At 38.5% G+C, this 25,191-nt stretch overlaps 1 protein-coding gene across 2 annotated transcripts in view; it reads left to right on the top strand.

Annotated features, from left to right (window-relative positions):
- The window catches only part of LOC105065303 (uncharacterized), a 418,567-nt gene extending 393,880 nt beyond the window's left edge, over positions 1–24,687 (top strand). The window contains exon 5 of one of the 2 annotated variants that reach the window (XM_074346104.1): positions 24,384–24,687. In XM_074346104.1, the coding sequence (XP_074202205.1) occupies positions 24,384–24,410 (27 nt within the window). In that variant the 3' untranslated portion in view covers positions 24,411–24,687. Of the gene's footprint in view, positions 1–20,215; positions 24,059–24,383 lie in introns of those variants that run through there. The other variant, XM_010950390.3, reaches the window with a different exon arrangement.
- The last annotated feature ends 504 nt before the right edge of the window (positions 24,688–25,191 follow it).

The raw sequence follows: 25,191 nt of genomic DNA, 5'->3' as shown, positions 1-25,191 counted from the left end.
GTCTCTGCCCACCCATTAGACTCAGGGAAGGCAGACGGACAATAAGCCAAAGCTGGAAGAACTCTCTTAATAAACCGTCTAACATCTGGGGTATATTTTTACAGTACTTTGAGATCCCGCAAATAGAGTGCAACACAAAGTAGGCTCAGCCATTCTCCTTCTGTCCCTTCCTTACCAGCCCTGTATCACGTTCTCCTGAACAGTTTATCGGGAAGAATTTTTTTTAATCTATTATATTGCTAAGCATCATTCTTTTCTTATTTAATTTTTATGTTTTAGGGAAGTGTAGTTGATTTACAATATTGTGTTGGTTTCAGGTATGTAGCAAAATGATTCAGTTATACATTTATATATTCCTTTTCATTTTTTTCCATTATAGGCTATTATAAGTTATTGAATATAGTTCCCTGTGATATACATTTAATCCTTGCTGTTTATCCATTTTACATAAAGTAGTGTGTATCTGTTAATCCCAAACTCCTAGTTTATCCCTCCCCCCACCTTTCCCCTTTGGTAACCATAAGTTTGTTTTCTATGTCTGTGAGTCTGTTTCTGTTTTGTAAATAAGTTCATTTGTATTATTTTTTAGAGTCCACATATAAGTGATATCATATAATATTTGTCTTTTTCTGTCTAACTTATTTCACTTAGTATAATCATTTCTAGGTCCAACCATGTTGCTACAAATGGCAATATTTCATTCTTTCTATGGCTGGGTAATATTCCATCATATGTATATACTACATCTTCTTTATCCATTCATCTGTTGATGAATACTTAGGTTGCTTCCATGTCTTAGCCATTGTAAATTGTGCTGCTGTGAACATTGGGGTGCATGTATCTTTTTGAATTAGAATTTTTTCATCTTTTCAGGAGATATGCCCAGGAGTGGGATTGCTGGATCATATGGTAGCTCTATTTTTCATTTCTTAAAGAACCTTTATCCTGTTCTCCATAGTAGCCGCACCAATTTACATTCCTACCAATGATGCAGGAAGGTTCCCATTTCTTCACACTCTCTACAAAATTTATTATTTGCAGACGTTTTGATAGTGCCATTCTGACCAGAGTGAGGTGATACTTCATTGTAGTTTTGATTTGCTTTTCTCTGATAATTAGCGATGTTGAGCATCTTTTCACATGCGTCTTGGCCATTATATGTCTATTTTAGAGAAATGTCTGTTTAGGTCTTTTGACTATTTTCTGATTGGATTATTTGTTTTTTGACATTGAGTTGAATGGACTGTTTGTATATTTTGGAAACTGAGCTCCTATTGGTTACAGTTTGTCTCTGTAGTTTGGATCAAGTATTATAGTTTGGGGTCTTTCAAATGGCAAATTCACATCTAAATTGAGTTTGATAAACTTTCACATCACTAATCTATGCCATGTATTTAAGAGACTGGTTACAAAATGACATGTGTTCTCAATATTCTCAACAATAAGATGTTTTTCCAGCTTTGTTGACAAACTGACAGATTTTTCTTGTTTGCAGTCCTGCCCCAGCAGCTTTGTCTCACAGGTAATAATAGTAATGCTCTACTCTGAGCATGGAAATGACCATGGAAAGGTAGCTCAGTATGGTGGAGGAATGGAGGGGACTTTTGAGACAGGAGACGTTGGCTCCAACCCTAACTGTACTATGTACTAGTTGTGTGATCATGAGTCAGGTCGCTGCACCCCTTTCCACCTCAGTTTCTGCACAGGTGAATAGCAACCATGCACATGTATGGGCAGACTAAGCAAGAAACAAGACACTGTTTGCTAAGTACTTGTGACACGGTAGGCACTGAAAAAGCCAGCTTTATCATCTAGTAGTGCTTCTCCCTGGAAGCTCAGCTATCTCTATGGGTTCAAGATATGACTCATCTCTTTAATAAAGTCATTGTACTTTGGGGCTACAAGTTACCTTAGAGATCTGTTAGTTAGTGGTATTTCACAGACGGGGAAAACACGGCACTGAAAAGTTAAATGGTGTAATAGTATTTTTCTATTTTTTTTTTAATAGTAAAGAAATTGGAGGCAGAATCATCACTTACTCAAGTTTCCATCTGAAAATGGTAGCAAAATGAACCCTCAGGAAAGTGGTAACAGGTATGAGGCAAGCCTCAGTAACAGTTTGCTCCTCAAGTAAGATAAACCCAACCTATTTTGAGAGAGGAGTTCCTTCACTTTACTCTTATAATGCATCTGAATGCTTTGGAGAAGCTTGAAAATTATGAACTGAATGTATATAATCAGTTGTCCAATATAGAAGAAGTAGACACTGGCTGTGATTGAACTCTACATCCCAAAGGTTTTTCAGATCCACTTGAACTATTTTTATCCAAGACGATTACTATTCTAGGAGTTTGACTCTGAGAAGTAAGGAATCCTAAGCCCTGATTCCCGTGACCTTACCATGTACAGGGGGCTTCATATTCATCTGAAGAACAAAAGAACTGGATTACAGGAATATTTCCCACGTTGCAATCCTTTACCACAGCCACAATTTTCATTGTGTACACACCTGACGTGTTATTTGCTGTTTTAAAGTGGTCTCATTTTTTAAAACTTAATCATAAATGATATTATCTGGAACATTTGCTAAACTGATTCTAGCTCTTCTAATATAAAGATACCCTCATGACTACAAAAATAAAAGATTCCTGTAGATAGCACCTAAAATTGTCCTATATATCACCCTGGCGTCTTTACAGACCTAGCAGAGTCTTACTCTTACTCCTGCTGATCCCCAAGTTTGGTCAGAATGAAGTAAAATTCACGTCGACAAAGCCCTTTCTAGTCTCAAGGGTTTAATCTCTGGGAGAACAAAGAGCCACCATCCTGGGTCCATGTGCTTTTTGAGTGGAGAGGCTCAGGGTAGGATCTCTGTGCTTTTGGATAGGCACTAAGAGAACACGTAGCCAAATCCAGTAAAATTTCCTGTTTAAAATAGCATTTAAAGGATTGAACCACCACCAATAGGAAGTATTATTTATTTTCAGATTACTTCCAATGACATCAAATGAAATCCACATCTTTCGTATCAATTATACTGACCCAAGGAGATTTCATCTGAAAACTAACATTCTTAAATAACGTTCCTAAAAGCCTATGGAAATTGTAACAGCCCCCAAAACAACATTCCTTCAAAAATAAAATATTTGAACAGGACCAAGTGGAAGAAAGTACATAAACAATTAGCCCTCATTAATGCAGAATGTGTATTTTGGAAAAGATTTTGTAGAGTAATCCCAGACCCAGAGACACGTTTCCCCATAGACACTGACCTTGTGATTGAACTGGTTCATTTTCATGAAATTCCTTCTCTTCACTAAGAACTTAAAACTGCATTCCGCCATTTCAAATCTAGTAAGTCCATTTCCTTTTTTGTTTTCACTAAATGTATAAATAGAATCATGGCTATTTTCTACTACATAGACATAGAGATAAATCTAGTATGCACACATATAAATATGTACATATGTCTAGAACCATATAGTTAACACAGACATAGAATGCTTTATTTGGGAGGACTTTTGTGTTCATTTAGCCCAGCATCACCCAACTGTGTTCCACAATTTCCATGCAATGTTGAACAGGTGTTCCATTGAAAAAGGGATCCATGATCAAATAGCTTTGGTAAACATTGGATTAAACAAAACTTAACTTATAACACTATAGACGTTTTGATTTCCAAGAAGAGCATATAGCAGTGCTTCTCAGACATTAATATGTGTATAAAATTGCATGTTCAGTAAGTCTAGAATGGAGCCTGAGATTCTGCATCTCTAACAAACTCCCTGTGATGCTGATGCTTCTGGTCCAAGGACCACACTTTGAGTAACAAGGGTGTCTTCCTTAAAACCTTCTTTTACCAGAGAACCGTGCCCCTCTTACACACAGTTGGTATTTTGAGATTTCTGGTTGTTTGGCTGGCTGGCTGGCTGGCTGACTTGTTAGTTGGTGTGTTTGTTGGTTTGGAAAATAAGCATCAATGATTTTCAGTTTTTGAAACTGTTAATATAACTGAATCCCCACATTTTATAGAATGTCATTATAGATGTCATTTTTTTAAAAAATCACCCTAAATTTACCTAATTAGCTTTTACCTTTTCGTGGCTTTGCCTTGTTTCACTCCAGCTGTGCTGGGGAAAACTTGAAATCCTATACCATTCCAGGAAGAGGTGAAGGAAATAAAAGGACATGTGTCTCTTGTGTTCTACTCCAATAGGCAGTGAAGGATGTGCTCACTTTACAAGTGCACTAAAAAAAAATCTTTGACTCTTATAGACAGACTAGTGAACAGTTGTTTGGATTTATATTATTGGCATTTTTTGGTTAGCTGTTTAACCTTTAATCATGGGATCATAAAGAAAATCATCTAACTGCTTTAGATATCCAGCAATCCAGACACTCAGTCCTCTGCCATCTGTTCAACCACCCACCATTGACCAATCCATCCACCTGTCTGACTATACACTCAGCTACTCACACATCCATCTCCACCCATCCATTCAGTCACATGGTGGCCACGTGTCCACTCACCCATCCATCTGCACATCCATTCCTTATATTAATTTGTTCAACAGTATTTATGTGGCATTGTTTCTTTGTAAACATGGAGTAAAAGCAAAATTAATCTGCTAGCTTAAGGTAGGTAAGAGTCAATTACATGTTGTTCTACAAACTCCTAACCTACTTCCTTAGGTGCTAACCTCTCAATCTGTAAAAAAGAGTTTTCTATTGGTAGATTTTAGACAATGGCTGAGACAGTGCCATTGTAGGGAGAGAAACATGCTGCCTGTGAGCTGAGAGCTGAGCTGCCCAGTGTATTTCCTCAACCTGACATTCCTTCTCCTTCATTCCCTGAAGAAAGTCATTCAGTCCTTTGTACCACATTTCCTGGTATTCCCCTTCGTGCAGCTCTCCAGCTCACTGAACTGAGCATTTTGAAATTGCCCAAATCATGCCTTTGATTATATTTTCCCTCCATCTGGACTATGCTTCCTGACCATCCTGGATGTCTAGCTCATAGCCCAGTACATCTCTTTCCATCCTAAACTTTTCCCAGATCTTCTCTGATTTGTCATCCTGACTTCTCCTGTGACACTCATCACTTTTGACCTTAATTTCCAGTTGTTGTGGTCATGTCTGATCTCACCTATTAGACATAAAACTCCCTAGAAACATGAGGTCTCTACCTAGTTTATCTTTGCACCCTTCACAGAATCTCAAACAAGGCCACTCAGTAAATATTTCTGGAATGAATGTATCAATCCATCTACACTTCTGATTGAGTGAAAAGTTTGAGTATGCTAATTTCATGAGTAACAAGAGTTTGAGGCTAAGAAATATCCAGGTATTTATAAAATTCTTAGTTAACTGGATTGGTGGATTATTACTGCTGAATCTTTTGTAAAATACTTTGCCATCCTTCACCTGAGGGTGTTAGTATGTTTCAGATTGATGGTATATAGTCTCTGTATATATATTTTTTATTGAAGTATAGTCAGTTTACAGTGTTGTGTCAATTTTTGTTGTATAGCACAATGCTTCAGTCATACATGAATATACATATATTCATTTTCATATTCTTTTTCACCATAAGTTACTACAAGATATTGAATATAGTTCCCTATGCTTGATGGTTTAATCTTGATTTAATTAAAGTATTGACTTTCTGGAGCATAGCTATTAAAATAATATATCCTTACTCCTATATGTATTAATTCTAACACTATTTATTTTTTCCCCTAAAACTTTTCTGCTATTAACAGTCAATTCATTGTCAAAATTTGTAAAGAATCACATGGAATTGTGGTTTGAAACTTACTATCCACTGACAATTTCTGCTGTTCCCTGTGGCTGTCAGATCACTTGGACATGCAAAGTCTCTTTACCATCTGCAGAATTTTTGCCTACTCTTTTCTGTTTAAGAAAATGATTATAGCTTTTGTTGTTCCTGCTGTTCATTCCTTTTCCTTGTTGTAAGCACTGTATGAATCATGAAAAAGATAGACAGAGAGAGAAAAAGAGAGAGAGAGAAAGGGGGAGAGAGAGAGAGAGAGAAGAAAATGACTCAGCTGGAGTTCAAACTTGTAGACTACAGAATTGTCCCGAGGCTGGAAACAAAAGTGAATTTGTGTTAAAACTCTTACTTTCCAGCAAGCATATCTCTTTAAGATGTAGGCTGACCCTTCGTGTCCTCCCCTCAGCGTCTTTGCTAACCTGTGTGATTGTGTTGAGGTAGAACTAGATTATTTCTTGTTTTTTCCCCCTTTATCATGAAACTTTTGGAATTTTACAATGCCCGTGTTGAAAATTATCTAATATACATGTTCTTTTGCTTTGGTGATTGAAAAACATAAAGAGGGTTTGATTAATACTGATTTTGTTGTTGATGTAAATTAACCCGGACCTTTTCAGACCGTGAGTGGAACTGGTCCGCTCTGAGGGACGGAGCTGCTGCCACAAATCCCCAGGCCTTGTGACTCAGTTGCCATACTTTGTCAGCCCTGTCAACTGAATGGACTTCTTTAATTTGAAAGGAACCATTTCATTCTGGTGACAACGAGCAACCATATTTAAAGCACATATAAAACCTTCCCGTGGTGTCCCCTGCCAGAGTCACCCTTGTTTCTCTGCTTCTGCCAGGCTGCCGCTGGCCTGGGGCCATCTGACCACCAGGAATGGAGCTGTGACTTTAGGCCCTTCATAAAAGAAGAGCAAAAGAAAAAAGAACAAAAAAAGTAAATGTCAGCCAAAGAGCAGTTTTCCCTTTCTCAAACCTTGAACTAGACAAATGTTTGGACACGCTTTTTAATTTCCAACAGTCCTGAAGGGCGCTTTTCTTCAGTGCTTGGGAATGGGTCCTCTGATACTTACTGAGGTCCCCTCTGCCCTGCCTCCCTTTGGAAGCATCCTTTGCCACCAGCATCCTCCACTGAAGGGAGGATGTCTCCCCCACTCTCTCTGTCAGCTGCCCAGGATAGAGCGCCACTGAGAGATGGCCCCCAAGGGAGACTGAGTGTAACCACTTCCCTTTGTTGGCTGTTTCTGCTGACCCAGTCCTGCCCCTTGGTCTTCCCCACCAAACCCTGCACCCCGTGGGGCTTTGAAAGCAAGAATGACCCGGAGGACTTCCAGCACTGTCTCCTTTGGAGACCTGGAGAGAGACCCAGTCCATCATTTCTAACATGGTCTTCAGAATAGATAGTGTAAATTCCAAGCAATCAACTTTGCAATGAATTTGGAAAGCAGAGTGTGTTTGATCTGGGGACTGTGTGTACTTACATTGAGGAAGTGGGGTTGCCTATACAAAGTACAGTCTGACTGCTGAGTGAGCACTTAACATTTTTTTAATATAATTTAATTCTCTAAAGACAGGAAACAGCAGGCAGCTGCTTTGCACTATTCAAGAAGCACTTTGCTCCTTTACAGCAAAAGAGCTGAACTATGAAATGAACTTTGCCGTCTGAATTGGGGCTAGGTATTTTGGCAGCCACTCAAAAGTCTTTTTCGATGGTGTGTCCATCAGATAGCAAGTTTATGAAGTCTGCTTAGAAATGCTTGGTCTTATTCTTTGAAGATTAGAACAGGATATGGTGGGAGTAGGATTCCAGAGTTACACATAATTTTTTTTTTACAGCTGGAGAAACTGAGGCAATGAAAAGAACATTATGCAAGGTCACAGAGGGGAGCCTGCAATTTTGAGAAAATGATCTTCATTTACTCTGTCATTTCCAGGCAGCTGGTTGAAAGCTAATTTTATTTTTAGATAAGCTTAGTTGTCTGGGATATTATTGGCCACTCCATCATTGGGAAAGGTGGTGTGTTCTAGGAATAAGGTTAGGTATCAGAGTTCTATCAAGTCTTAAATTTTGCCTTAAATTTAAGGAAAAAATAGATTTATTTCCTTATAAAGCTATATTAACAAGTTCACTGTTTATTGTTGGATACAAGCAACAAAATTAATGTGACTCAAATTAAGAAGTGTATTTAAGTTATGAAACATAATAAAACCCATCCCACAACTTAAGAACTAGAATATTAACAGTGCCATAGAAGCTTCTGGTATGTTCTTCTCAATCTCTTTCACTTCCCCTACCCCCTGCCTTCTGCACAGAGGAAACTATGCTCCTGGATTTTATGTTTGTCTATTCTGTGGTTTTATTTTAATAGTTTTATATAAGCAGGTATCATTAGGCAATGTAATATTAATTTTCCATTTTATTGAGCTTCATTGAAATGGAATCATATTGTATGTACTTTTCTTCATTATAGTTTTTCATTCCAATATTGTTTCTAAGATTGATCTACATTGTTCCTTTAAGCTGTGGTCTACTCATGTTCACTGCTGTGTAATATTCATCCTGTGACTATATCAAAGTGCAGCAAGTCACTCTTGACTGTGGATTTTTGGGTTTGTGAGTAAAGGATTAACAGTCAGGACTGGGCTGCTCTACTTGTCCAACAATCTCTCCAGGTCAGTGGCTTTCAAAAAAAATTTTTTTTTTACTCTTATCAAGAATAAATACTTTATATTGCACCTCAGTACACATTCAGATATACATAATTGAAACAAAGTTTAATAAAAGAATACTATTTTTACCATGTGTGATGTAATCTAATATTTCTATTCTAGTCCATTCTATTTCATAGAACTTTTTAATACTTAGCTAGCCTTTGATGAGGTCCATCAAACTAATTTTATTACCCTGTGTATTGAAGATCACAATTTGAAAAACACTGCTCTAAGTCTTGCAGCAAAGAACGAATTAGTAGGTCAAATAGTATCGCATGCTTATTTTTAATGTTATGAATTTTATTGGGGTCAGGAAAAACAATATAGCAAAATCCATATAACACTAATGCACAGTACTCTTTATGATGACTATAATTGTAAGATTTTGTCCCCCATATCAATAAAGCTTCCTTAGTGAAATTAAAAAAAAAAAAAATCCACAAACTTAAACACTTCTAGAAGTCTTTTTATGGAAACTAAATTTTGAAAAAGTTTAGCACAACATCAGAGTCTTTAATAAAGTACTTTTTCATATCACTTAAGAAACTTTAGTTTTGTGATCAGAAAAAGAAAAACACTTTTTCCTTTCCTTTGCCATAGGAGATGATAGATGGCGTTCCGGATCAGGAGTCAGAAAGCTAAGCACCCACAGACCTTCCACTTGTCATCTCCTGTGTGAGTTTCTAACTCTAAGCATCAGGCAAGAGATACCGATATCGTCAGGTCTCCACCTCTCTCCTACTGCACAGACATTAGGAACAATTCTGTATTTTAGCCTCCTGAAGGGAACACTGGAGAAGAATCTCTTCCATCTATGCCCAAATTTAAAGCAGCCCTAGGAGCTCCTTTTTATACTTTTTCAGAGTTGATGAGGAGTTACCATTTTTTATCCCAAATTACAGACATCTTCAAACCCCAAGGGACACAGTTTCTTTCCTGTTACAAGAGAATTCTGGAAAGCTGGGTAGATCTGCAACCTGGGTATCCTCACCCAAAGAGGATGGAGTAATAAGAACGGACTCTGTTGTCACTTTCCCCTTTCCACCTTGCACACCCAGGGTGAGGAACGGGTTAGAGTTTGGGGTCCTCAGTGATATACCCAAGATTTTAGAGTATCTTATTTGTCTCTAGGTCCTTTCTCTCTTGCTTGGGAACAGAATGATTCTAGGTTGGAAGAACTACTAGTGTCCTCTCCAAGTAAAGCAGGAAATATTTTTAGGAAGAATTTAAAAACATGTTTTTACAATTATGATAACATTGGATTATTCTTGGATCATAAATTAGTCTTTTCCTTCTTAACCTTCCTTTCTCTTTCTTCAGAAACTAGTGAAAAGTTAGAAATATTTCCATTTCTAGATCTTTAAGAAGATTTTTTATTTTTCATGATCTTTCTTCCTTTCTATAGGATTTTATTAAGGACTTTTGAGTACATTTCACAATAGTGCCTATTCCTTTTTTTCCCTTTATTTGTTTGTAAATCACTGGTTGTTTTACAGTTTTTATTTAAGAAACAATGTTTAGATAAGGGACAATTTACATTTCAGGAGTCTTAGTGGTTAAGAGTGAGCATTCTGGAGCCAGACTTCTCAGGAAAAGCCCAGCTTTTCCACTTACTGGTTCCATGATTTTGGCAAGTTACTTAGATACGTGTGCCTCAGTTTCCTCGTCTGTAATATGCAAATAATATTTTCTTCATGGGACTTTTGTTGACTTAAGCAAGTTAATACATAAAGTGCATAGACTAGTAACATATATAACAAAGGCTCGATTCATGGTGTTCTTATAACTATCATTGTTACTACATTGTTATACAGTTATGATATTATATGGTAACCCACTGCCTCCCTCTCTTGCCTAAGAAACTAAGACTGATTTGTTTGTTTGTTTGTAAATTTGTCTAAAACAACACTTTTTTTTCTCTTTGGGGAACTATATATTCAACATAAATTTCTGATGAAGTTTAGCTTCACTTAGTTATCCCACGAGATGAAGTCTATAAAACACTTTGCAAATCATAAGGCACTATACAAATGTCAGTTATTATCAGACCTACTACTAAGAAAATGTCTATTTTCCAGATGCCTTTATTTAAGAGGTCTTATCGTTCCTTTTGGAAATAAATTTGATGTGATTTGTCCCATAAAGAATAATCTTTATGGAGGCTCAAAGATCTTAGACTAAGATTTGTCGATGGCATTTTTCATCATGGGGATAGGGATTTAGATTGTATCAGATTTAAACATATTTGCAATTTCAGCTTTTCCTTCAACAAAGATATGAACAGATTGCCAGCCCTTGTCTATCAAAAAAAAAAAAAAAAAAGCAAAGCACTCTTGGTTGCAAGAGTTTCAAAAATAAATGATAAATAAGATAAGTCTGCAGAAACTTCAACTCTCAGGACATTTGATGCATACTTCATTTAACTAACTATAAAACTGTAATTAATTGTGTATCTTATGAAATTTCCTAGGAAGAAGACAGCCAATCTGCAGACCAATATTCAATTGCTGAAATTTCGCAGACCATCAACACACCTTACATAAGACCTTATCATGTTATATATTATCCTTTTCCCAGGCTGTCAGCCCTACACAATCTGGCATTTCATTATCAGCATATAATGTTATATGTTAAATGGCTTCCAGAATGTACTTGCCTCCCCTCAGTTAAATTTTAAGCCCTTGAAATCAAGGATCATATTTTATACTGTTCATAATCTTTTTTTTTAAATACAGCAAAGTCCTAAGCATATAATAATTGCTCAAGGAGTGCTAATTGATTCATTGAAACTCACATAAGCCTACTCTAGAATCCAATGAAACAAATCCATATTTTCCCCAAATGAAAAAGGCCTCATAACAGAATTTTTTGCATTTTTCCTCAGCCTCTTCTACAGGCTCCTATGATGCCTCTGTGACTTTCAGATACAGCAGTACAAAAGAGAAAGAGCTCCAGTTGGGGTTAAAAATGTCTGAGTTTCAAGAACTGAATGTAAGCAGGATACTTAACCTTCCTGAGCCTCAGTTTTCTCATCGAGAAAATGGGAAAAATCACGTCTGCCTCGGTATTTTGAGGATTGGAGGAAATATTTCTACAAAGTGCATAGCACAGCACAGTGGCTGGGGCACAGTGAGAGCAGGCTGTCGAACCCCTGCTTAGGTGGAGGTGTTCCCTGGATGTTTACAGCTGGCGTTCTGAAAGTCTCGGTATGTCCAAAACCAAGCCTGTGATTTTTCCCGGCTTCCAAACCTGCTCCTCCTTCAGAGAGGAGCACCACCACCCATCCGCTTAGGCAAACCAAAATCTAGACTTCACACCTCTCATACCCCCTTCCACACCTCCCATTTCCAAACCAGCACAAATTCGTTGTCTCCACAGTCTTCCCGCACCTTCCCATCTTCCCCAACCACTGGATCAGGAGAAGCTTCCATCACCCCTCACTTGGTCCACCTCAACGCCTCCAACTAAGCTTCCTGTAGTTTTCATGAGTGGCTCCAGTCTGCTCATATGACACAAGTGACCTTCCTTGATGAATGCAAATCTAATTGCATTTTTCTCCTGCTGCCTGTCACTTGTAGAAGAACAAATACCCGAATCCTTCACTTGGCTGATAAGATCTGGAATGATCTGGTCCGTACTCTGCAGGCTATTTTCCCTTTGCCCCTCCAGATCCACTGGGTTCTTTCCCACCCTGCTCTGTGCCCTGGGAGCTGGCTTTGTATAGGTGACCTCAAAGGACTCCCTCACCTGTCTTACAGCTCATTTAACTAAAGAAAGGTCGGAGATGGTGGGAGGGCTGGAGACTGCATATATATATTAATATATGGTGTTTATTCCCCTGGAGCTCTCCCTGCTGTGTAGCCTCAGACTGGCTGTGTCTCCTTACAGTCCCAGCTCCTGCAAGGTGTCTCTTTCCTGTAGCTGTTTTCTCTGATGAATACTCCTGCCTTCCACTTCGATCCCAGGCACAGGGCAGCTTTTCGTCCCTGTTGGCCTCCTTTAACCATTCAGACACCATTGCAAAGGGTCCCTTCATTAAACTGACCTCAGTGGCCCCCATTTTCTGCTGACCAAATCATTCTTTCCTCCTTAAGCCACTGGCCTTTCAGTTCTTCGAATATTCCATGGTACTTTCCACCTCTGCCCAGATGAACCTTTCTCTTTCCCTAGTTAACACTAATTCATACTTCAGGTCTCAGCTCAAATATCAACTGCAAGGTGGAAGCTTTTCCTGACTCCCAAAGTAGGTCAAGTACCTCCCCAGTATGCTCTCCTACTTCTGTGTAGTTTTCCACAGCACTTATAATAAGACAACAAATACATCATTTAAAGTACTTCTCCACTGTGAATGTAGGAATCACGTCTGTTCTGCTCATCTCTGTACCCCAGTTCCCAGCACGGTGTTGACACATGTGGTTCTCAGAGCATAAATGATCAAAGAATGAATGCATTCAGTTTGCTAGCCGCTGACTAGAAACATACCAGTCTTTAGGTGTGTACAAGTGGACCACATTCACCTGTTTATTTTGGAGATCCATGTCCATATGCTAATCATGTTTTGGACAATGGGATTATTTTTATTATTTTTTCCAATCACAGTTTCCAAAGCCAAGCATTGCAAAATTACATTATTTAGGAACTTCCTGGAAGCCTACTTGCCTCCAGTGACTGTCCCTTTCTTCTTCTTCCTATATTCTGCTCTTTGTGTTTTTCTCAATAAATAATTCCCCACTTTCTATTATCTCTTATTTGTAGTCTGGAATGCCCCACCCATCCCCTCATATCCATGGGATTAACTCCTTTACCTCCTTCAAGGCTTTGCTCAAATTGTCATGTTATCTAACACAAGAAGCCTCTTATGAATGTGTCCTTTTGCCGTTCTGGGTCCTCAGTGGCACCTTTCTTAACCACACTATTTAAAATTTCTGGAGCAACCTTCTCTCGGAATCTCCCATACATTGCTCAGTTTTTTGATAACTTTTATTATCATCTAGCATCATTTATATTTTTATGATGCTTATTTATTGTCTGTTGCCTCTAATAAAATCTCTGTTATCTCAAGGGCCTCCAGCAGTGCCTGGAACATCGTAGGCCTTCAAAAATATTTGCTGCATGAATTAAATCAGTGTCCTTTTTGCAACCTTTGACTGGCCTGTACCTCTTTATTCACATCTACACTTTTCTTACAACCCAAATGGCAGTTCTAGATTTAAATATTCTCCCTTGCCTGTTCCTATACCTAGACAAAACTTTACCTAGACAAAATTTTATGGTACAAAAAATTTAGAAGAAGTCTCATGATTTAAAGGAAACGCCCTTACCATACATACATCTTAAATGATTAAGTAAGCCATGTGAACACAAGAATCATGCTTTTTTCATTAAATGTCCTACATTCAGTTAATATTTTGTTATGAAGGCAATAAAAATGAAAGCAAGTGTTAATGAGAGTCCATAAAAGTGCAAGTAAAATGTCTAATCTCTATTTTCTAAGCAATTTTCTCCATTTTATCTGCAAGTCACTTTAGAAAGGTTACATAAAAAGCAAAATTAAGTAATCCAGCAAAAGAAATCTCTCTTGAATTTGTACTTTTGCCATTCTATGTTCTATTCATCACTGGTCTTCAAAATAATTAGTCAAGGCTCTACAAGATCCCAAAGTGCCTTCTGAATCATTAAACATTAAATTTTCAATAGCATTTTTGGCCTCATGTTGTTTATTGACTGTTGGCTCTCCCTGTCCAGTGTACATGGCTACCCTATAGTAACCAGAGTATTCCAAGCAATCAATCTGACAGGAAGTATCTGTTTAATGACTGCCATGTGCTCATCCTTGCGTTGTTTTCATCAAGCAGAGCACTGTGTCTGTGAGCAGGCTAAATGCTGAGAATTTACTGTATTACTTACAACTGCGAATTTCTGTTAGCCTGAAATTACTTTTATACCGATGCTGCTAAATGGCTGAAGGAAAAGAGGTGAAGCCTGGTTAACAGTCATATGGGTGCTCATCCCTTCATAACGCTGCCTCTTCTCTGAGGCTTATACCCCCTTACTTCTCATGATGAACCATGTCAAAACTATAATTGCTTTTTTCTCCTTTAAGGGAAGCATGGTAAAAAATTGTATCTGAAACACTTTACCTGTCTTTTTTTTTCCCTCCCTTTTACATCACGTTAATAAAAAAGCAATTAGGAAACACAGAGAGGGAAACAAAAATGAATTCCCAGTTCTCCCATATAGTTCATCATTAAAGGTAGCTACTGTTGTTTGGGTACATATTTCCTTTCATGGTATTTATACACACACACACCCCCAGTGGTCTGAAACATGCCAATGGTGGTAAGCTAGGAAAAAAAACCAGTCCAACCCTATAAAAGTAACATCTATAAAAAACATACCCAAAAGAAAAAGAATGAAAACCTAGCCTCTAGGGTAAAGGTTAACAACTAAACTGTCATTGAGAGTTGATGATTTGCTTTCCCCTGAGCTTAGGACCTTTGGGGAATTAGTTTATGATCCCAGGCAGCTTTCTTGGCAGGGGGGAGGGTGCCCAGTTAGCCCTAATTATGACATTTTGTTTCACATTCCCACTTAAACAGCTAACCTTTCTTTTCTAATGGGTCTGGACTCTGGCAGCCACAGCTTGAACTGACTGAGCTGTTCTTTCTCTAAATGGCCTTTTGTGTGTGGATAATGACTCCACTCTCTTGAACAGGGATTTTTTTTTTTTTTCCTGCTGGCTGTATCTAAATGCATCATTGGAAAAAACAAAGAGAAATTGCAGTAAAATGGTACATGATGGCCCCCTGGGGTGGGGGTAGGCTTGGCTCTCAGACTTTCACACTTGGCCTTCTTCAAAAGTTTCATACAGAGTAAGATTTCACCTCAGAGTGGGGATGGAGAGGGTGGGGATGGATTGGGGCCATGTTCTGGGCTGGGATTTGAGAAGACAAACTGTCGCTGAGTTGAGGGCTGCCTGGGTCTTCTCAGTGGAAATACTGACCCATCTTACTGAGTCAGGGCCTGCCTCAGAAGAAGTGCTCAGAAACAAGAGTTTCTTCTCGCTCGACCTCCCAAGGGTCATTGGTCATTCTTGTCTTTTGCTACACTTCGATATGCTACCTGAATTTACCATGTCCATGGCATGGGAGAGCCTTGTGAAACAGATGAATGAAAGCTCTTGGAAACCCACTTTATGTACCAAGATTTAGAGTTCTATTAAAAAATGTCCATATAATAGAAGAGGTGTTGGTATCAAAGTTTATAAAACTTGAAGGCAGATTTTGATCTTTTATATTTTAAATTAATTAGGAGCTACCTAGATTTCTTTGTAGTCCCAATACATTTCATTACCACAGTAACTTAAAATCACAATGAGGCAATTTTAAGGTCTAAAGACAGTATGAGTTAGTGGAGCTTCCCTACCTATAGTAACCCACTATGCTCTTCTCCACTGCTTTTCTTTACTCTCCTCCTGGATGTAAAAAGCACTTTGGACATTACTAGACATTATGTAAATGCTAGCCTGTGTGATCTAATCACACTCCTCTCCTGTACTGAACTCCCTCCATCGCACTCTGCATACTTGGTACTTAACCAGTTCTGACCAATCCATTTCTACCACCTCATCCCTTGGGTACTTTAATAGTTTTGTTTAATAAAGTAATAACTCATAATGGGTTAATAAAGGGCACTTAGGTATGCTAGGGTATAGCCCTCTGAAGGTCTGTAAGGAACTTCCCTAAGGTGAAGTGTTCACTCCTTCTTCTGAGTGCCTTAGGTACTTCGTCTTAAAGGGGGTGATAATGATATAGCTCTTCTTCATTCAAACCAGTGAAGATGTCAGTGTGGTATATGTATGTGGGCTTAATACTGTTAAAGTTCGACCTCTACATGAGCAAGAGGGCAGGAAACAGGACTGAAACACAGACAGAAAAAAGCTGAAGAGATTTTTTCCTAAGACCAACTCTGCAAGGGGAGACAACTATTAGCAATCACAATATATAGTCATTGAACTTGACCATTTTTGATTCATCACCAGAAATTCTGAACAGGTTTGAAGCATGTTACACTTTTATAAAATACTGTTAGTTTTAAAAATCCAGTGGGGTTTGGAGAAAGGTCAGGTAATCGAACCCATTCTCTATGAAGGTGTAATTCAATCTTTATAGAAATTCCTACTCTTTCCAGAAAATTTCTGAGGCAAATGCAGCTTTGCCCAATAGCTTTGGGCTATGGCGGCTGGAGAGGAGAGTGGCACTAAAGAAAAATACTGTTTTCTAAACCTTGACTTTACACATGGATTGACTCTGTCAAACCGACACTTGAAATGTGAGCTAGTCTTTATACCCCATGTGAGAATCTGAAAGGTGACTGAAGTTTCTAAGACTAGCAAGGCTAGTAGGTTTTAGAGTCACACGCCTCCTAAGTGCTCTTTGTTGGTCTGCTGTCATCATGAGTCAAACCACTTGCTAGCGACCCGGAGCAGTGCAGACAGCCTTGGGACACTTACTGAGCAGATGCTGAACAGTGAAGGCCAAAATACAGAAAGGTCATGGACTAGGGGCAGAACAGTTACAATTTGATCATTACTGATGAAGTAGTGGCATTCTGTGTCACTTTACTACATGTGGAATTTATTCATTCACGTATTCACAAATCTTCATTGAGCATCTCTTACTTGCTAGACATGGTATTAGGGTCCCAAGGTACAGAAGCTAAATTAAAACAGGATTATTTCTGCCCTCAGGGGGTCATATTTTACTGGAAGAGACTGAATATAAATAACAAGATAATAGCTCTCATTTACTCGTGCCAAGTGAGTTCCTGTTACTGTTCTAAGGGATTTGCATGCACTTGCTCACTTAAGCTCACAACAGCTATATGGGGTGGGTCTGATTATTATCCTTTTCTACAGATGACTGAGCTCAGGCCCAGAGGTGTTTGTACTGGTTCAAGGTCACACGGTAGTAAGTGGTGGAATCAGGATTCAAACCCAGACCCCATGACCTCCACCTCTGCCTCTGACACCATATTCTAAAAGGAAAGCATAGAAAGGGGATCGGGGATACCTAGGGACGGATTAGCCTTTGTTTCAGTCCCATCTTCCTTATATAACTACTGTTCAGAGTTTGGTGAATTTTCTTCCATTTCAACCAGTCTACGTACCTGGTTTTGCTGCTCTAAAAAAAAAAAAGCTGCAATTATATTGTACATACAATTTTTAACATGTAATCTTGAAGTCTGTCTGTAGGCCTTGAGTGTCTTTAAGCAATGACAGAGAAAGTCCTTGAAAATCATTGTTTAAGGCTTTCATGGCCCAAGAGATACTATTTTTTTACACTACGTTAAAAAAAAAACTTAACTCATTGGGGAAGTATTCATTTACTTGGACAAAGTATATATTATAAAAATAAGCAATTTATCTTTATGAATCATCATGAAGGCCCACCTACATATTGAAATAACAGAAAGTCTCAGGTATCAAAATGATATTTAAATACTTCTATATCCTCTTGTGACTTAACCTTTGTAAGTTAAATTCATGCATCAGAATTGTAAATGCATTTATAATTTTAGAAAGTTCCACAAATTTTCATCAAGAACTCAGTAAAAATAATGTCTCTTTTATAAGCAGTGCTATAAATGGGAAATAGGGGAGGGGATTTACAAAATCATAATTATAGTCAGTCTTTCCATAGAGTGTTTATCTGTTTAACTTTTAACGATGGTATAAAGAGGAGTACATTGCACTCTGTGGGGTACACATCTCCTCTATTAAGAAAGCACATGAAACTCTTATTAGAAAAATAAGGAAGTGGGTGGAGGAAGGGGAAGAAAATGTGCTTCAGACTTTTAAACTGTAGCTACTGACTTTTGCATCAGAAACCAGTTCTTACGTCTGAAACCCCAACTAATCTGAGCAAATTTTTAGCTTGTGAACTAATGAGTTTAAAAATGAAGTCCTCCTGTTGTTGCTTGATTTTCTTTCTGCTTCAGTTGTTCTTTCAAATAAAATGCTGAAATGCTAAGGAAGCAATTTTCAGAAATGCATTGGTAGCTAAATCGCAGCTGTACATTGAGATCACATGGAGGTGGATTTCATTAGCGTTACCTAAAGCCTCTATAACATTCTAATATTATTTAAAGGTGGAAAAATCAATGCTTAAGAAAGGGAACTTCTTAACCTGGATAGACAAAAGCAGAGTAAAATTGCATGGTCACGAAGTCATAAAAAAATCTAATCTTTTCCTTATGATTGCCACATTTGCTAAAACCTTGCTCTAACATTGATTTGATGGTCAATTCTTCAATATAAGACAAATTTGCTTAAATCTGATCCAAGGTAGGCTTTTAAAAAGCAGTAATGTTAGACCCACACACTTTACTTAGATTATCTTATTTGATCCTCATAACGACCATATGAGACAGCTGCCATAATTTCCTTCATTTTACAGATAAGGAAGTTGAGGCACAGAGATTGTCAGTCACTAGCCCACGTTTACAGTCAAGGAGTGGCAGGGCTGGAATGTGAACATAGATAAGGTTTCCCAATCCCTTATTTTTTGTTACTTCCTCCTTCAAAATCTCCAATGGCAGCTAATAGCCTATCAATCCAATCAACAAGAGATAATATATCTCTTTGGAGATACCTTTGGAGAACAGAGAATGAAGGAAGGCATAGGGAACTGAAGGCACAATTTTTTTAAACCAGCTTTCATGCAAATTGCTAAGAGAAGAAATTGTGAGAGTTCTCATCACCAGGAAGAATAAAGTTTGAAGCTATTAGTGGTGATGGATGTTAACTAGACCTAGTGTGGTGACCATTTCACAACATGTACAAATATTGAATCATTAAGTTGTATACCTTAAACTAATATAATGTTGTATGTCCATAATATCTCAATTAAAAAAAAAAAAAAAACAGCTTTCAGTTCACCCAGTGGGCTGGTGATTGTTTCCCCCTGGTCCCAGATCCATTCTCCAATGTTCTCCATCCTGCTCTCATGCCCTCTGGCTTCTACTTGGGCTCAGCCAATGGGAGGATCTGGTAGGAGAATGGAGGGTGGAGGAGAGAGAGGTCCAGGTATTTTTCCCCACGTTTTCCTACTTCAGTACTTGTCTCTGCAAGTAATTACTGCATCTTTTCTGCCAAATGGCTGCTCCTTTGAGCCTTATGGGTGCTACCAGCCTCCTATTGATAGTCTCTGGGTGCTTCAACATCACTATTCCTCTCCTTAACCAAACTTCCTTAAGTCACCCCTTTACCAAAGTGGAACTTGAATTATCCAGGGGAAGTTCTGTTTCCTGCTAAGACCTGACTGATAGACTTTGTCTTTCTTGTCTTACTCCTCTCTCCTCTCTACAGAAACATATTCATTTATTCATTAAACAAACATTTACTGAACCAGGTACTCTTCCAAGGCTGGTAGTGAAGAATATCAAGTGAATAATATAGATAAAGTCCTTGCTCTCCTGGAGCTTAAAATACCTTGTGCTTTCATTTCCCTATGCTTTTGGTTCATTCCCTATGCCTCACTCATCTCTTGCCAATTGTAATTCTTTAAGCCCCAGTTCCAATATTTCTTCTTCAAAACTGCAACATTTCGACTTCGTTTGAGTTCTGTGAAGGGCTAGGTTCCGTGCTAATGACAAAGATTCTAAAAAGAATTCTGAAAGTATTTACTGGTCACCCTCTCATTCCAGATCTTCTTTCCAAGAATCCATAACTCTGAAAAATCCACAGAAGCAGATAGAATTTTCCTGAGTGGACTGCCGCGGACTGTTTGCCGCTTTGAAACGGTTGACTTCCCTGGATGATGAAGAGATGTTTGTGTTGCAGAATAATTTACTGGATTATTAAAGTATTTTTCCCTAACCATTTCCAAACAGTTAGAAAGGCTTCGGGGCTCCTTTGCCTCAGGATAGGTGTGTGTTAAAGAAAGCAGAAGTTCTCCTCAGACAACGTGCCTTTGTGATTTTTGTTTCTAGAGGCCTGAACCCCTGAGGAAATCATGGTGGTGGGAGAGGAGAGATGAAGGCGGTTGGAGGCGGGAGAAGTAACTGAGCGGAGACTCAGAGAGGGCAGGGCTGCTGCACAGAGTTCCAGTGAGGTGGCCGTGGCTGGGTGTCCCTGAAAGTCTGACTGCTAGTCTCTCAGCCAGGACAAAGGCCCAGGGAGGCCAGACCAGGGTGCTCCCGAGCTCCCTGCGTCCCCTGCCCAGATTGGCACCACAGTGCACAACCCCTCGCCTTCAGGGGACACAGTTAACAAGATGTAAGACAACCTTCCTCTCCTCTGAGGTTCAGTTTTCAATAAGGTAGTTACACACTTCAGAGGCTGGTGTGTAATTTCCTAGCAGCTGGACATACTGTCTACTTCTGCTTTTTCCAGCATCACTCGTGATATTTAGTTGACACCACCTCAAACTGTATCTAAATTTGTATGTGAATCATTCAACTGTATTTATAAAACCCTAAGCTGCTTATGAGAGAAATAAAATTTTAGCTCCCTGGGTGAGTAGGAGGATTTCTTCCCAAAGGCCCTTTTGTTTTCCCTGTCTGCTTGTAATTATAGTAGAAGAGAAGGAGAGCAAGAAAGAGAGAGAGAAAGGAAGAGAGGGAACTGACCAAGTTCAAAAGATGTTTTATCAAATCATTGTCATTTAGGGTAGGGGTTGGCAAACTTCCACAGGCCAAATCCAGCCACCATCTGATGTATGGCCCATGAGCTAAGGATAATTTTTACCTTTTTAAATGGTTAAAAAAAATCAAAAGAAAAATATTTGGTAGCACATGTTACCAAATATTACCAGAGTTACATGAAATTCAAATGTCAGTGTCCATAACAAAGCTTTATTAGAATATACGTACCCCTCCTCATTTATGGGACTGCTCTTGGGCACAGTTGAATAGTTGCAACAAAACCCCAAAAAGCCTAAAATATTTACTGCTTTACCTTTATAAAACTTTACTAACCCTTTATGTAGAGTGAATGTGGTAATTCTTGTTCTTGGGTTTTAAAGCTGGCTGTCTACAAGAGGATCTGGTCACCTAATACCCAGACTTATTTCTATTTATGTAAGGAGTGGACAAAGTTTATTACTCACTCAGGGGTAAGATCAGCATCAAAATAGACTAAGTCCCAAAAGGGGTCCCCCTCTGTGAGTTAAACAGAAATCAATACATTTTGAATGTGCTTAGCCTGAGGAAGTTCTCCCAGAGAGATGATAATAATAGCTCCCACTTATAAGAAAGGGGAACCCTCCTACACTGTTGGTAGGAGTGTAGATTGGTGCAGCCACTGTGGAGGACAATATGGAGGTTCCTTAAAAAACTAAAATAGAGTTACCATGTGACCCAGCAATCCCACTCCTGAGCATATACCCAGAAAATATAATTCAAAAGGACACATGCACCCTAAAGTTCATAGCAGCACTATTTACAATAGCCAAAACATGGAAGCAACCCAAATGTCCATCAACAGATGGCTGGATAGGGAAGGTGTGGTATATATCCGCAATGGAATACTACTCAGCCATAAAAGAGAATAAAATAATGCCATTTGCAGCAACATGGATGGACCTGGAGATCGTCATTCTAAGTGAAGTGAGCTGGAAAGAGAAAGAAAAATGCCTTATATGTGAATCTTAAAAAAAAAAAAAAAGGGACACAAATGAACCACTTATTATAACATAACTTAGATGATTTATTTCTTGATTATGCATAAGCACATTTGACTGTCCTTTATGATTGGACTAGCTCCCACTTACAGAACTCTTACAATAGTCCACATACTTACTAGCAACCCAATTTAATCCTCAAAACCACCCTGAAAAGTAAGCATTTTAAAAATGATTTGAAGGTAGGGCAATGAGTTGAAGTCTAAAAATCAAAAGGTGCGTGGTGTGTTCAATCCACATAAAACTCTGGAGGTCAGAGAGCAATGAGAAACTGCTTCTTAAGTACAAGGCCAAGGGCTGGGATTTCTGCCCACCAGGCATGAGGTCTGGTCTTAGGGCAGATAAGAGCAACTTTACACAGTTGTCATAAAGCATCAGCGACCTACTCATGGAAGAACTAACAGTGTCTGGCAAGTAGTGGTTGCCCAACAAATGTTGGTTTATTTTCTTCCCCTTTTGTTTCTAATTAAATATTTACAAAATGTACGTGGGTTATGGAAAGACTATAAGTACATCAGAAATTAATACCAATGGTTATTGGGAGGCACTGGGCTGAGTACAGGGAAGACAGGGACAGGAATGGACACATTGCTTCTCTGCCTATTATTTTCATATTGTTTTGATTTTCAGCCATGTAAATATATTTGCTATCAAAAAAATTAAATGAAAGATATGTAATAAGGTTCGATTTGGGACCTATGTATTTTAGAGCCTCCCTACTACTGAACAGGCCTACTCAATTTTATGAGATATATATATATGTTTCATTTCATCTTATTCTTTTTGTTTTTATTTATTTACTTTGGAGTTAATTTATTCCTTGATTTGGAAACATAAGTATCCCAATTTCTTTGTTATAGAAATATCTCCTATGGATAATAGTGATTCTTAGCCAGTGGCTTATTTTTATAACTAAAACTTAAGTGTCTGAGAGCTTGTCACATCTGGTTTTCAGGTCCTTTTCTATCTACTGTTATTTCACTCTGGGAGCATTACTGCTACAAACACGTGTATTCTGGAGTGGGTAAAATCCTATTTACCCATGCTGTATTGAATTAAATAAAAACATACTCAACAGTGAAAAGAATTGTTTATAAACACACTAAAACATTTCAGTGGCTTGCAGTTGTAGCGAGAAGCACGTGCTAGCTCCCTAGGAGAACGTGCACACCCTGGGGCCGGGACTGCCGTCCTCTCGGGGGCTCTGCCCTGCCCTTCCAGCAGCACCAGGCCACTTGCACGTCACAGCACCCCATTCTGTTTCTCACCCAAGTGCCTACCGCTCGGTGGATGCTTAATCAGTATTTGATAAATTGATGAATGAATGGCCAATAAACTCTCTCCTATTGATTGGATTTTCCAGAATGCTGCTCCTACCAGAGAGGAAGGAGCTGGGCCAAATTCTTTACCATGCATACAACCCATTTTTCCTAATAATTATGTGCAGCTTCCTAAATTATTAAATTGGCTTTTTATTAACCGGTCTCTCCTGAGCTTAGTTAATATGGACCAAAGCATCTGTAAGGAAATTGGTGAAAACAGTCTTGAGACTCACTAAGCCTCTGGCTTGGAATGGACACCTCGAAGGAGGCATTTGAGAAACACAAACAGCTTAACCCCCTCACGTGAGTCTAGCAAAGCCCCTGGGTCTGCACCATGTCCCCCATCCATCCTGAAGAGCCAAAACCTCTCCAGAACTCTGCTTTTCACTGTCTATCTGAAGACTTCAAAGGTCATATTCTGTTAATTAGGATAATATCCGAGGCTCTTTATCAACTGGTCCAATTTATTCTTTTGTTGCCATTTCCCCCAATAAAGCTGTCTGCTCTGGTTCTGTCAGTTTCCTGAAGACATGTGTTCTGTTCATTTCTACCCTTAAATCTTCAACCACATTCTTCCTCTTAAAAAAATCCTGAGGTTTGTTTGTTTTTAAAGAGATTTGTTTGTTTTTAAAGTGGTTTGTTTATGCCAATTAAAACTATATGTCATAAAAGCCTAAGTAAAACCCATCTCTTTCCCATCTTTCTTGGCACCTGCTGTTTATACCATAACATCTGACACTTGTCTCTATGTGCCCTAATTGCTTCCCGGTTGCAAATAGGAATTTATTTATACCTCTTATCTCCTCAGATAGAAGGACTGTTCTTCTGAGACATAATCTGTGTCTTCTCCTTCTTTATTATTTCTTGCAGGGCCTACCACAGAGCTGGCTGGACTGAGTAGCTGTTCTAAGGATACCAATTAAATTGAAAAAAAAAAGCATTTTCTAATTGGGAAGAATAAAATGAATACATCATACCTGCCATGATAGGTGTTTATTCTTTGTTAACTAGGTCATGCTCACAGAATGCTGCCAAGTATGTACTACTAGCCCCATCTTTAAGAGATGAAGACAGATGTTCACAAACATTAGCAACCCACCTTACACCACACAGCTCGTATGTGGCAGGGCTGGAAAATCTGCTTGATGTCAAAGCTTTTTTCTCTCTCTTTCCACTTAGTCTTTTATTAGTAGCTGACAATGGTGGTATCTTTCAGACTGAAGGATATAAAATGTTAGTATGCATTCTTAGTAGGTAAATTGATCGAAAAAAATTAGTTTTGCCTATAAAATGGCATTCTTATCTTTCTTTAAAAATAAGATCAAAATTGCATAAAGGACAGCTTCTCTTTATCGAATAAAATATGGAAACAAGGGGGGGGTCATTAGGGAAATAAGGCCAATAGTTAGAGAAATAAAGCCTTGCCCATCTTAGTTAACTAACAAAAAAGTCCTGAATTTAGACGAACTTCAGTCTCCCTGATTTCTTGGAGAGGCAGCAAGAATATCGAGGTAAATTTTCTACTGCCTGCAAAAGGGTCTTCGAAAGACAGTTTTTTTTCTTTCTTTCTCTCTTGTTTAATTTTAGAAGACAAACTAAGAGAGTGGGTTTAGTTTTAATTTCTAATCTTCCCCAAATAAAATCTAGGCCCAATATGCTAAGAAGGAAAAATGGCAAA

Source organism: Camelus bactrianus, chromosome 2, assembly GCF_048773025.1.
Source record: "Camelus bactrianus isolate YW-2024 breed Bactrian camel chromosome 2, ASM4877302v1, whole genome shotgun sequence".
NCBI lineage: Eukaryota > Metazoa > Chordata > Mammalia > Artiodactyla > Camelidae > Camelus > Camelus bactrianus.
This window is presented reverse-complemented; position numbering and strand designations above follow the sequence as displayed.